We start from the raw sequence: 12,351 nt of genomic DNA, 5'->3' as shown, positions 1-12,351 counted from the left end.
GCTCAACCGACTGAGCCACCCAGGCGCCCTGCCTCCTGCAATTTCTATCTCTGGGTGCTTGTTCTGTGTTTGGACAGACCAAACCCACACTCTCTTCCACGTAACGCTCATTCAAATAACTGAATCTCCGCCATTGCTGAATATATGACAAAAATTGGTTGTGTTTCATGATGCAAACCTAAAGGGAAAGTTATCTTGAATAATGAAATTACAATATGTAGAAAGTTTAAGGACTTGTACACCATCTCATGGTTTTGAAGTGTGTAAAGACCTTGAGAGTTGACAGATTAGTCAGGGATTTGTCAAGAGTACTAATTACAAACTTTGAAATCTTGGTCAGTGAAAGTTCATCATAGTGCATCTTGCAAATATGATCAAAGTCTTTTCACTACTGATTTTATGATGCTTAACCACAGTGTGTAAAGAATGAAGGTTTTCATTAGAAATTACTGATGTAATAGAGCACATTTAAAGGAAGATGTGTTGTTAGACTATTAAAATTCATGCTCTTCCCCTACCCTGCACCAGCCCCTGTTTTGGGGGCCCCCCATTGTCTCTGAATACCTGAAATGGCATTTTGGTCTACTTTAAAGGAACTGTGCTCTTTACAGTTTTAGTGTAGCTCAGTAATGACCACCACCGTGAGGGCAGCAAAGGTGGGGCTGTTGTTAAGTGATGTTTTTAAGACCATAAAAATAAACCATGAAAACCTGGGGGCTAACTGTGATTTGGTGAGTGAAAGAAATTTATGGCTGGCTGAAAACTTGAAAAATAAAGTGTGCAGCTGGTTATGGGAAAGAAAAGCAGTCCCTCTGTCTTGTCCTTGTTGAGTTTTAGAAAAATCAATCTTTTTGGTAGCTTTTTTTCCCCTGGGAATTAAAAAAAAAATGCACTGGCACCTAAACCATGGAAAATGAAATTAAAATACACCCAATGCACCTCCTCCAAAATCACTAGCTTACGTTTCCCCCACCCTTCTGCTGAGATGTCTTATCTGTGCCTTCCAATGGTTATCAAAATACAGGAAGGTATCTGCCAGGTTCCTTGGTGTTCTCTTTAACTGCAGGTTGATTTCCTGTAGCAGCCGAGTGGAAGGTGCACAGAGATGCCAGTGCTTGGTCTCAGTATCCCCAGTCCCACTGTGCGTGCATTTCAGGAACCATGGCCTGCTGCCAGAGGTGGGAAGGCGCTAGTCTGGGGAGAACTGGGGCATGTCTCCAGTGGTTCACCTGTCTGATGCTCTTCCTGTTCAGTTACCTCTGTGAGCCAGAGGGTGGCACCCCAGGCACTCCAGAGGTGAAGAGGAGGAAAATGATGGGGACTGGAGACGGGAGGGCAGGGCTGGCAAGGGGAATGTTGATAAATTCTCACAGTCCTCGGTCTTGAGATTTCCATCTAATTTGGAGCCGGACCCAACGCTGTTTGGAAGAAATGGGCTTCTGCCAGACAGGTGTCACAGGTTTAGGCATTTCTAAGATGATAAGGTATGTGAAGGTTATTCAAGACCAACGGCCTCCACCCACCTGGGTCCCAGGGAAATCCAAAGGGAAACTAGTTTCCCCAGTGGCTACCTGTGGGGTACTTGGGAGTTGGCGCAAAGCCAATGGCGCCCCACGCTGTAAGTGAGCCAGCATCTGACCTGTCACTTTGTGTTGTTTTGCAGTTGCTGGATTTGTGCGACACGGTGAAGGATGATGCCCTGAGGGTGATCTCTGCCTTTAACATTCCACACACCTCCCTCCACGCACCAGTCGCAGGAATCACCAATGCGCAGGCCGCCTGGGCCTTCTACCCAACACCGCTGCAACCCGAGCCCCGAGAAGGGGCGCGCTTTCAGCCGCCCAAGCTGGAAGCCAAGTTATAGCGGGCGTGGTGCGAAGGGTGGTGGCTCGCTCGCAGCTGCCACGACACTAGCTTCTCTGACGCCTGGAACTGGGGCCAAGGCCGGCCTGGCATGCGCTGGGCCTCGGCCCTCGGGGATTTGGGTCGCAGAGCAGGCAGGGTTCTCACCGAGGCTGGCGAGATGCGCGATGGGCTGTTTGGAAAGGGAGCCAGGCGGCAGCCCGGAACACAGGGCTTTATTATGTAACCCCGCCGGCCGGCAGCAACCTCTCCCAGCTTCCGCGCTGGATCTCCCTAGACACTGGACTCCCCTGCGAACGCGCCCCACACCCGGGTGCCACCAAAGGTCTCCGGAGGTCAGTGATGACTCAGATTTACAGTGATTTTGGAAAACGCATTGGCGCTGCGTGAAAAAAAAAAATCAAAGCATAAAAATCAAACACTCGCGGGCAAAGTTTCAGTTCAGCAAGCGATGCTTTTCCAGTGAATCAGAACCCCTTGGGGGTGTTAGAGGAAACGCACAGACTGGGAAAGGGGAGTGTGCGCCTGGTGTTTTGCTCTCGGCGGAGCACGAACTCCGGCTTGTCCTCCCAGGCAGGCGGCTTCCGGACCGTAAGACAAGGTGCAGAAAATACTTTTACTATATGAAATTGTAATCTGTTCTTTAGAGGAGCATAGATAACAAAGTTTAATAAAGACATTGATTGACGGGAAGGCGCTCGGGCTCCTTGCCGAGGATGGGAAGGCGGGCTAGGGCAGCACACCGCAGTAAGTTGATTTCCGAACTCCGAGAGACCACGCAGGCAACGCCTGTGGTCCCAGGCAAGGGCCGTAGAGTTCCCATCCCATTTCTCAGATCCCGATTGCCCCACTTCATTTTTGCACCTTTCTCTCAGCCCCAGCCATCCTCCTTACTCCCTCTCCACATCTCGTGGCAGAGGCAGGAGTGAGCATAGCTCTGCTCGCGTCCGCGAGGGCGACATCCAGGACCGGAGCAGAGACCTAACGCCCAACTGCCCTTTCCACACTGTCCCTTCTCTGGGCTGTGGCCCGGTATCCAGAGGACCTCCGGACCCTGCGGGAGAGGGCGGGCAGGGCTAAGGGTCACCCGCCGCGGAGAGCTCTGCGAAAGCTCCCCAGCACAGCCTGGGTTGCATGACTCCGAGCCGACCTCCTCCTTGTGCCCCCAAATAAGAGTGCTTAACCGGTTGCTTTCCCTGATGCCTTTGTTTTTTAAAGTGTTCACAGGGTCGCTAAAGCAGACGACGCGGGGGCGGCGGAGCTGCACAAGACCAGATGACAACCACTGGGGTTTTCTTCTGCGTGGTTCTTTTCCTGTCCCTGTCTGCATCGCCCAACCCCACGGAGAGCTCGGAGCACTCGGGCGGGTTTGGGGCTCCCAGCCGGCGCCGTTCTGTTCCCCCCCCCCCCCCCGGGTGCTAGGCCGGGCGGCTAAGGCTTGGAGTTCACCGGAGCCCACCTAAGGTCGAGGGCAACCGCTCCGAGACACCGTCAGGGTAGACATCCAGCCTCTGCGTCCACTTCGCCGCGTCCATGCCCTTGTCCTTTCCCTCCTGCAACGAAATCCCGGGGCAGAACCCGGCGTGCGTCCTTGAGTCGCCCCAGGAACCCCTGGCCTCCTACACCTCGCTCAGGACTCGCCAGAGGATGCGCTGAGGAATTGTTTAACCAGGGGCTGTGCTGTCTTCCCGACGTTCCATACCTGCTTATGCAGCATAAAACACTGATCGAGGTGGCCAACAGCGGGACAACGCCTCGCTGATTTGCTCCTCTGCAACTGAGGACCCTTCCTTCTTGGTTCCTGGGAGGGAGAGACTTTAGGGGATCCTTAACTTGGGTTTCTCTATTCCATCTAACCAGCTCTCCCCCGTGACAGGATGTTCCATCTCCCGACCGACCTTGCCCCCACTCCCGGCCGCGGCTGTCTCCTAGCCTGGGGAGCGCAGGAGGGGGTAAGGGTGGGGACTTAGGACCCACATTAGAACACATGAGGGTGCGGACCCAGAGGAGTACCAGTCCCTGGAGCAGGAGTGGGAGTGGGACCGCGGGCACCAAGGAGAAAGGGGGTGGGGGCGCGCAGGGAGAAGGGGTGGGGGGTACTTCGCTCCCCACACCACTCCCCTGCGCGCGCGCCTTCATTGGCCTCAGCGCGCCTCGCGGGCGGTTCTCTGAAAGCCTAACCAATCTCTAGGACCCCGACCCAGCGGATATCTTCTCTCCTACCTGAAGGCCGAGATTCCTCTGGGTCTTTTTTTTTTTTTCTTTTTAAAAGGATTTTTTTTTTCGAGTTCTTTTTTCATTTCCCTATTTTACCTGCTCCGCGCGGTCCCTTCCTCCTTCGCACCCGGGCTGCAGAACAGACGCCTCCGGGGATCCACTTCTTGCCTTTTTCTCCACTCTCCCCACTAAGGGCTCTGCCTCCTACCGGAGGCTCGGCGTGGCAGAAAAGCTAGGTGCCCCTGCCAGGTGGCATGAGGAGGGCGCCTAAGACTACCGCGTGAGGCGAGGGCGAGGAAGAGGATGAGCAGCCCTGCACATCGGGGTCTCACCCAGTACCCCAGACTCTGGGAGAGAGGAGAGCTCCGACATTCGCTGCCCAACCTTGGACCCGGGCGTTCTTGAGGATCAACCCAGTCCCCACGCCTGCCCCAGAGCGGCTGAGAAATTCCCGAAGCCGATCAAGGGCTCAGGGGCGCCTCCTCAGGCTTTCCGCAGGCGGCGGCCGCTCGGCCTGGTTCAGTGTGCCCGGAGCGCCCCCTCTGTTCCAAGCGCACGCAGTGGCCCCCCGCTGGATGGGGGAGAGGCAAGGGTACACTTTGAGGCGGGGGAGAGGAGTGGGTGCGCACAAGCCACCAGCAGCCCTAGTCACTCCAGTAAACACGCTCAGCTGGGGCCGGGCCGGCAGCGCTCGCGGGGGAACCCGGCCGGGCCACCCCCGCCTTTACCTGTTCGAGCCTGAAAGCGCCAGCGGCTGAGGCTACGGCGCGGCAGGGCGGGGCGTGCTTGCCCGCGCGCCGGGGCGGGACTTAGAGGGGGCGGAGCTCGCGGTGATTGGGTGACGGCACTGGGCCGCCAGTCTGAGTTGAGCTGCAGGGCTGTGCAGGTTTCACTTCGCTCGGCGCAGCCTCCAGGTTTTGGTCTTGTGAAACCGCTCGGTCTTGCGTCGCCGCCGCCACCACTGCCACCGGATTCTCACAGTCACCCTGCGCGCCCCAGCCCAACTGCGGCCAGCATCGCCGCGGGCTGCTCGCTTCACCCCGCTCCCGCCGCCACCCCCTCGGCGCCCTTTCCCTGGCCCTCGTCCCCCCAATGTCTGACTCTGACTCTCGGACTGAGAAACGCAAGGTAAATACCTCCGAATCCCCGGGAGCGGGCCGGGTGCCGACGGAAGACAAGCGCCGGAGCCAGCTCGGCTCCACCTCCTGTTCCCTTCCCGAGCACGTGCAGGCAAGAGATGCACGTACCCGTCCCACTTGTCGCTGGGCGGGAGGCAGCGCTCAGGCGGGTCGGGTTCCCTCCCCCGCGCAAGTCCAGTTTGGTGAGGGGTCGTCCGTGCACAGGCTAACGGCACTTGGCCGACGTGCGGCTCGGCCCGGGATTCCGCGCGAAGGTGGAGAAGCTTCTCAGGGTCGGCTGGGAAAGGCAACGCGTGCTCCGCGCTGTCCCGGGAGTTGCGGCCCGGCTCCACGATACTGGGCTGCGCGGCCGGCCGGCAAGTCTCGCCGCCCTGTCCCGGAGACCCCCAAGTAGCGGCCGCGCGGTACTAGCTAGTCTGGCGGCTTGGCTTTTCTCGGGTGCTCGGGCCCGTTGCGGAACTGCGGTGGTTATTTGACGAGACTCGTTTTCCTTGTACCCATTCAGACCGAGGTTTAGGGCAGCTAATGCGTTCGCTCTCTCGGGCTGCGGGTGCGCTGCAGACGATACCAGCCGCACGATCCATAGACAGCGAGAGTCCGAGGGCCTCCTCCGACTGCCGGGGACACGCGGTGGACGAGCCTCGGGAAGCAGAACATGCTCCATCCGTGGGGCCGGACTGTCGTAGAGACTCGGGCACCCCGACTCCCTCTCAGTGCTGGCGGGCGGTGCGGTGCCCTCGGGGGCCTGTTACTCGGTGTTCGTGCTAGTAATGGAAGACCCGTCGGCCGCGGGGGACAGGGGTGTGGATGTGTTGGTTGTTTGCCGTGGTCACGGGTGCGCGCAGTTGTGCGTGCCCGTGGCCAGTGGTGGCCGCTTAGATTTGGAGCGTGCCCGCTGCGTACAGGGAGAAAAAAGGAGCAATCTGTGGAGGAAGGTGGGTGCTGCAGCTAAGGGAAGGGACGGCCTTTGGGGTCTTCAGCCCACCCGGCCTGGGCGGGGGTCGGCGGCCAGCAGCAAGGACCGGGGTCGGAGGACGGCCCTGCGGGTGCAGAGAGAGCGAGACTCCTGCTTTGTCTCCAGGTGACCGGCCACTTGGGGCGGTGGGAGCCGCCGAGGCTCGCGCGGCGTCCGGCGGGCACAGAGGCAGGGCGGGCTGGGGGAGCCGGGGCAGCTCGGGTCCGCGAGACTCCCACCACGGTCGCGGCTGGGGCCGCCTTCGGAGGCGAGTTTGTCAACAATCGCCTCGCCTTTGGCGGCCTGACCCGTAGGCGCCGCCCCCGCCGGCGGCGGCTATTGGCTGTGGCGCGGAGCGACCGCGCGAGGGCCAATTGGGAGCGCGGGCACCCGGCGCCAGCGGCGCGGGGAGGTCGGCGGTGCCGGCGGCGGCGGCGGGCGCAGTGCGCGAGGGGAGGAGCGGGAGGAGGCGGAGGATGTTCCCGGCGGCGGCGGCCGGGGCAGCGCGGGCCAGAGGCGCGGCGCGCGGAGCCCTCGGCTGCCCGGCGGAGCGCGGCGGCGGGCGGGCGGCCGGAGGCCGGCTCTGCGCTGCCCCCGGCGTTCTGAACGCGAGTCCTGGGCTTTGTCTCCCGCGCTTCCTTGGTGCTGACGGTCAGGGGGCTCCGTGTCGGCGAAGGACGCGGGCGGGACGCCGCGGGGCCCGGGCCGGGACGCGACGATCGGAAGGGAAGGGGCGGACGTGAGTTTCGGCCTGATTGCCTTCACAGGGGAGGGTCAGTGGGGTGAAGGAGCCGCGCACCCCGGTGTCGCCTAGCGTGTGGAGTTACTTGGGGACTTTGCAGGGGGCGCCCGGGGACGGCTTTGGGGAGACCCCCCATTTGGAGGTGTGCACCTCACAGTGTGGGTGCATTCCGAAGTTCTGTCGGGTTCGGTGCGGCGCGCTGCCCCCTGCGGGAGGAGGGGCGCCCGGGCTGGGAGCGGGAGGGACCGCGGGCGGGGAGCGCCCGAGCCCGGCCGAGCCGCGCTCCGAGTTACAAACTCTATTGTGACGCACTTACTACGACTGACGGCCCTTGCCAAACCTTCCCCAGACTTGCTGCCCTCAGCACTTTCGGCAGAACAATGGGGCCGGAGTGGGGAACGCGGCCAGCCGCCTGCAATCGCTGCATCTGCGCCCGCTCCTGTGCTCCAGCGCAGTATCTGATCCCGGGAAATCAGAGCCCGCTGGGAGTTTCCGACTTCTTCAAGTCGGCTCTGAGCAAAGAGCATATGGGAGTAGACTTCACACAAGATGCTTCTCCTAAAAACTTTGTGTGTGTGTGTGTGTGTTACAGCACCGGTCTCACATTGACGTTGTGATTGTGTTTTGTTTGGTGGCAGGAAGTTTAGTCCCTCCCCCCCTCCACGCAAAGATAGAGGTACCTTTGTTATTTGAGGTGTGTTTTTATTCTTATTCGAGAGATCGTCGGAGAAATATATGAACTAACGACTTAGTGTTAAAGTAGTTGGTGTTCTAAAAATCGTGAAGAAATCAGCGAAAGTTGGCTAAATGTAGTTATTTGTTGTAATTGCTACTTTGCTGGAGATAATCTTAGTTTTTATTTTGCTTGCAGAAAAAAAGACCAAATGGCAAAGCAACCTTCAGATGTAAGTTCTGAGTGTGACAGAGAAGGTGGACAATTGCAGCCTGCTGAGAGGCCTCCTCAGCTCAGGCCTGGGGCCCCTACCTCTCTACAGACAGAGCAGCAAGGTAATCCTGAAGGCGAAGGGGACCGCTGCCCCCAAGGCAGCCCTCAGGGCCCGCTGGCCCCACCAGCCAGCCCCGGCCCTTTTGCTACCAGATCCCCGCTTTTCATCTTTGTGAGAAGATCCTCCCTGCTGTCTCGATCCTCCAGTGGGTATTTCTCTTTTGACACAGACAGGAGCCCGGCACCCATGAGTTGTGACAAATCAACACAAACCCCAAGTCCTCCTTGCCAGGCCTTCAACCATTACCTCAGTGCAATGGGTAAGCAATGCCTGGGTAAGAGGTAGTTAATGTGTGGTTGTTTGCATATCTGCTTAAAGGCTGTGTGTAGCATTTAAACTAAACTCCCTTTTAGAATCCTTTTACTGATGTAGTCCATATTTTCATGGGAATGGAGGATGTGTCAAGTAAGACATCAAACCAACAGTATTTTTTTTTCTTTTTACATTACCAAGTTTAGTGGCAGCAATAAAATGTATGTAGTAAAGGCCTGTTGAGCAGTGAAGCTGTAATCCTTGCTGCCTGCCTTCATTAAAGTGTGTGTGTTGTTCTAACCACTAAGACTTACTTATCAACGATACTGTACTTGAAGGGGACTCCGTCAAATACAGCAAATAGCTTAAAAACATAACCAGATGTATGAAGAAAGATGAGACAAGTCAATTGTTTTCAAAAATGATATTTTTAGAAAGTGATCTGGTTCATCAAGGCAGTACCAATAGAGAACCAGAAAAATGGGTTGTTTTCTACTCAGATTCCTCTTTGGGCTGATTTTTTGTTTGCTCAGAGGTTTTGGATATGGTACTAATAAGATTAGATTGTGGGTATCTATTTCAGGGATTAAAGACCGTTTTTGGGTCTGAACCAGGAAAATCTGGCAGGACAGTGAGGGAGTTGACCTGGTGGGGACTCTGGCAGGTTAGGGAGCATTTACACTTTCTGCATTAGGACTGCGCCCCCATCTGTGGCTGTGTGGTCTCAGAGTGGTAGGTTTTCCTATGGTACAGTGCAAGATAACCCAAGAGTGCAGATTTTGGTGCCAAAGATCCCGGCATCAAAGATGTTTTGACACTGACAATTAACTTAGAACTTTGAAAGTACTGTGCAAGCCATATAAAAACATCTGCTTGCTAGATTTGACCCTTGAGCCCCCAGCATGTGACTTTGAGCATGTTCAGTTCTGGTGACCTTGGTAAGGGAATACATCTGTGTTGTTGTGTTGATTCAGATCACTCTTCCCCCCAGTGGAAAATATCTTGGTCGGGATTCACCAGAATCTTACCATTTGGACAGATAAGCCCTTCCTTCCTGCATTAATGAGATATAAATAAGTTGGCAGCATTATTCCTTAAGGATCCAGTATAGATTCCCTTACAGTGTAGATCAGACTTTTGCCAAAGGCTGATTAAAACGGAGTCCTCAGACTAGACACTTACTTGACTGTTGGAACACAATGACAAATCTTGTATTTGCAGGTATTGTGGGGCTCTGTCTCAACCTTCGAAGAGGTGTGGGTCTGTCCCCATGTTACAGAGTCAGAACCTCAGAGGATTGGTCACTTGTCAGGTTGGGCAAACCTGGGAAATAGCAAGCAGGGATGGCAGAAACACCAGTAGCTATGCATGTTGGCGATGTGTCTTCTGCTAAAAACTGAGATAGACTTTATTGGGATCCCTCCTTAGTTAGGGAAAGGAACTCGAAGTTTTATTGCTACTATTACTTTAGCTATTACTACCCTCCTGAATTCATTTAAACTTTAGAAGTTGGTGCTTGCAAAGGTTTTTCTGCCCATTGTAAGTACTCGAGGTATATGAACCTATAGCATTCTTGCTTACTCAGTGAAGGAATAGGGCTTTATGGTGTTTATTTTTAAAAACTATGTATTTTAAGGATCCTTGGGAAGCCTTATAGTTTTTCCCTGCAGACCTATGAATCCACCTCTACAGATGGTTCCTTAATGCACAGAAACAGTTTCTCTTTTCTTGTTACTCAGGAATAGTGGGTGACCTAGTTTGTGTGTGTGTGTGTGTTTTGGTATGTATGGTGACATACTGTTTAGTGAGCTTATTATAAGGTAAGCACCGTTACTCAAGATGACAGATGTAAAGCTTTAGAGATCACAATCTAAATTATTAAGCAAAGTTATGTTTATACCTGTGAAGTCAAGTCATGGATCCCGAGGTGTAACTTTATAGTAGATTGGCATGATAACTGAGACTTTAATGCACAGGATTAAATGATAAGGTGTAAGGAGTTTATCTGAAGTTAGTGACCAAGGTAAGTTTTCAGTATTAAGTTCTGGGGATATTTGTTTATTGGGGTGGGGGATGAATGGGGGCCTGGAGAAGACTTAGTCAGGTACGAGTTTTATTAAACTGTAGAATAAAATTGACAGCCTTTGCAGTTTGTAACTTTTTTTCCTGGTTATTCTTCCAATAGTTCCATGCCTAAAGACCACTGAAATATGCTGAGTTGATAAATTTTGCTTCTCTTCTCTTTCTCGTCCTGTTTAATGTTCCTTACTCAACCATATCCATTAAGATCTTCAGTGAGACTTTTGATAATTTATTGCGAAATACATTTTTCACCAAGAAGTCTTTATGATTGGTTTTAGCCAGGGCAACACAAATGGGAGGTTATAAAGAGGTGCTCCTTCGCCTGGGGCTTCTGCTCCTTCACTCACCAAATAGTTTCTGCTCAGTGAGTTGGGATAGAAAGCAGTGGATCTTGCAGTTCTGTTCTTGCATCTTTGTTCTAACGAGAAAGTAAATTCTTGTTTGGGATGTACATTAAGTAGATGTTTATATTAGAAATGCCTTCATATTTTCCTCCATATCCCTTATTTTTCTGGATATGTTCAAACAATATTATATTTTTCCATGAGAAACAGCGGTTTTGTTTTTTGTTTTTTGTTTTTGTTTTTTTCACTTTTACGAACCAAATTGTAGTCTCCTTATACCCTGGATGGATTAACTTGGCCTTTGCTCTCTTAGTGAATAACCGATTATTTTAGTCAAAATCATTGACAGGTGTAGGTTTCTGAGTGCCTTTTCTGGTGAGTGTGCTTATGCCATATGTGTTTTTAATACAAATTGTACTGAATTCTGCACAAATTCATACTTTGAAGGTGTAGTTATTGCAATTGGAAATAAGCGTTGAGAAAGGTCAGAATGTGCTGGTGAATATTGTGAACAGGGTGAAAGCTAGTTAATTAACAACTTCCACGTGTCAAATGACTTAAACTTTATATTTGTTCCCTGGAACATAAGAGTTCATAGGTAGGAGTTGTGTTGTTCTTTGTATTCCTCCACATCTTGGCATACTCCTCTTGGAGCTGGTAATTATCTGACCCACCTTTTAGATTGTGAGCCCTCTGAGGAGAGGCACGATGTCTTAGACCCTCCTAATGAGGGTCTGACAAAGAGGAGATGCTCAGGAGATGTTCAGAGTTTCAAGTCTTGCCCATCAGTCTTTCATAGAGCCAACCGAGGACAAATCAGATTTCAATAAAAGTCTGGTAGCAAGAAAAAGACCGTCTGTGCTACCCCACCCCCAAAATATTTTTAGTTATTTGGATCTAACTATAAGGTTTGTCATATGGGGGTGACAGGTGAGGTCTAGCTCAGCACGAGCCCAGTAGGGATGCCATGAAGATGCAACTAGTCCAAATGGAGATGGGCTTGTTAGTGTCCGCTCACATGGAAGTTTGAAGACTTAGTACATAAAAAAGAATGTAAAATCTCTGTCGTTTTCATATTAATGATATGTGGAGATATTTTGAATATATTGGGTTAAATAAAAAACATTTTTAATTGCAGTAAAAAAAAATTCCTAAAATTTAACCATCTTAACCATTTCTAAGTGTACACTTCAGTAGTGTTAAGCATATTCACAGAGTTGTGCACCCCACTCCCAGAACTTTTCATCTTACAGAACTGAAACACTATACCCATTAAATGTCAGCTCCCCATTTCCCCTCCTCCCAGCTCCTGGCAACCTTCATTTTATCTGTGTCTATGATTTTGACAGTTTTAGATATCTCATGTAAGTGGAATTAGACAGTATTTATCTTTCCATGACTGTTTTTTTCACTTAGCATAATGTCAGGGTTCATCCTTATCATTATTAGCCTTTCCTTCCTTTTTAGAGCTGAATAATATTCCACTGTATTTATGTAACACACTTTTTTAATTGATTCATCTGTCAGTGGACACTTGGGTTCTTCCATCTCTTGGCTATGAGTGTGCAAACATCTCATAGATTATACTTTCATTTCTTTCAGTTATGTGCAAACATTTCCTCAAAATCACACTTTCATTATTTTTTCGTTTATTTCTTTTGAATATATATGTAGTCAGGGAATCACTGGATCATAGGGTAGTTCTGTTTTTAATTTTCTGAGGAAGCTCCATACTATTTTCCCTAGTGAT

The 12,351-nt window shown here is 52.2% G+C and overlaps 2 protein-coding genes and 1 long non-coding RNA gene across 12 annotated transcripts in view; 2 read left to right on the top strand and 1 right to left on the bottom strand.

The window, feature by feature from the left end:
* ACOXL (acyl-CoA oxidase like) overlaps positions 1 to 2,740 on the top strand; it is a 346,122-nt gene extending 343,382 nt beyond the window's left edge. For 2 of the 4 annotated variants that reach the window (XM_081796794.1, XM_081796796.1), the window contains exon 19: positions 1,664 to 2,740. In XM_081796794.1, coding sequence (XP_081652920.1) covers positions 1,664 to 1,864 — 201 coding nt within the window. In that variant the 3' untranslated portion in view covers positions 1,865 to 2,740. The remainder of the gene's footprint in view (positions 1 to 1,663) is intronic. The other 2 variants (XM_081796795.1, XM_081796797.1) reach the window with 2 other exon arrangements.
* LOC145715932 (uncharacterized) lies at positions 2,298 to 4,153 on the bottom strand. The gene is made up of 2 exons (XR_014138229.1): positions 3,566 to 4,153; positions 2,298 to 3,416 (listed from the first exon to the last, which is right to left on the bottom strand). It is a non-coding gene; the product is annotated as an uncharacterized LOC145715932 (long non-coding RNA).
* Positions 4,154 to 4,968: 815 nt separating this feature from the next.
* The window catches only part of BCL2L11 (BCL2 like 11), a 47,452-nt gene continuing 40,069 nt past the window's right edge, over positions 4,969 to 12,351 (top strand). Inside the window, exons 1-3 of one of the 7 annotated variants that reach the window (XM_081796800.1) lie at positions 6,643 to 6,913; positions 7,788 to 7,924; positions 8,093 to 8,182. In XM_081796800.1, the coding sequence (XP_081652926.1) occupies positions 6,651 to 6,913; positions 7,788 to 7,924; positions 8,093 to 8,182 (490 nt within the window). In that variant the 5' untranslated portion in view covers positions 6,643 to 6,650. Of the gene's footprint in view, positions 5,209 to 6,630; positions 6,914 to 7,787; positions 8,183 to 12,351 lie in introns of those variants that run through there. The other 6 variants (XM_031039117.2, XM_081796798.1, XM_081796801.1 and 3 more) reach the window with 6 other exon arrangements.

This window comes from Leptonychotes weddellii, chromosome 10, assembly GCF_054177405.1.
Source record: "Leptonychotes weddellii isolate Sample4059 chromosome 10, ASM5417740v2, whole genome shotgun sequence".
Lineage (NCBI taxonomy): Eukaryota > Metazoa > Chordata > Mammalia > Carnivora > Phocidae > Leptonychotes > Leptonychotes weddellii.
The sequence above is the reverse complement of the archived record's forward strand: the minus strand, read 5'-3'. Positions and strand labels throughout refer to the sequence as shown.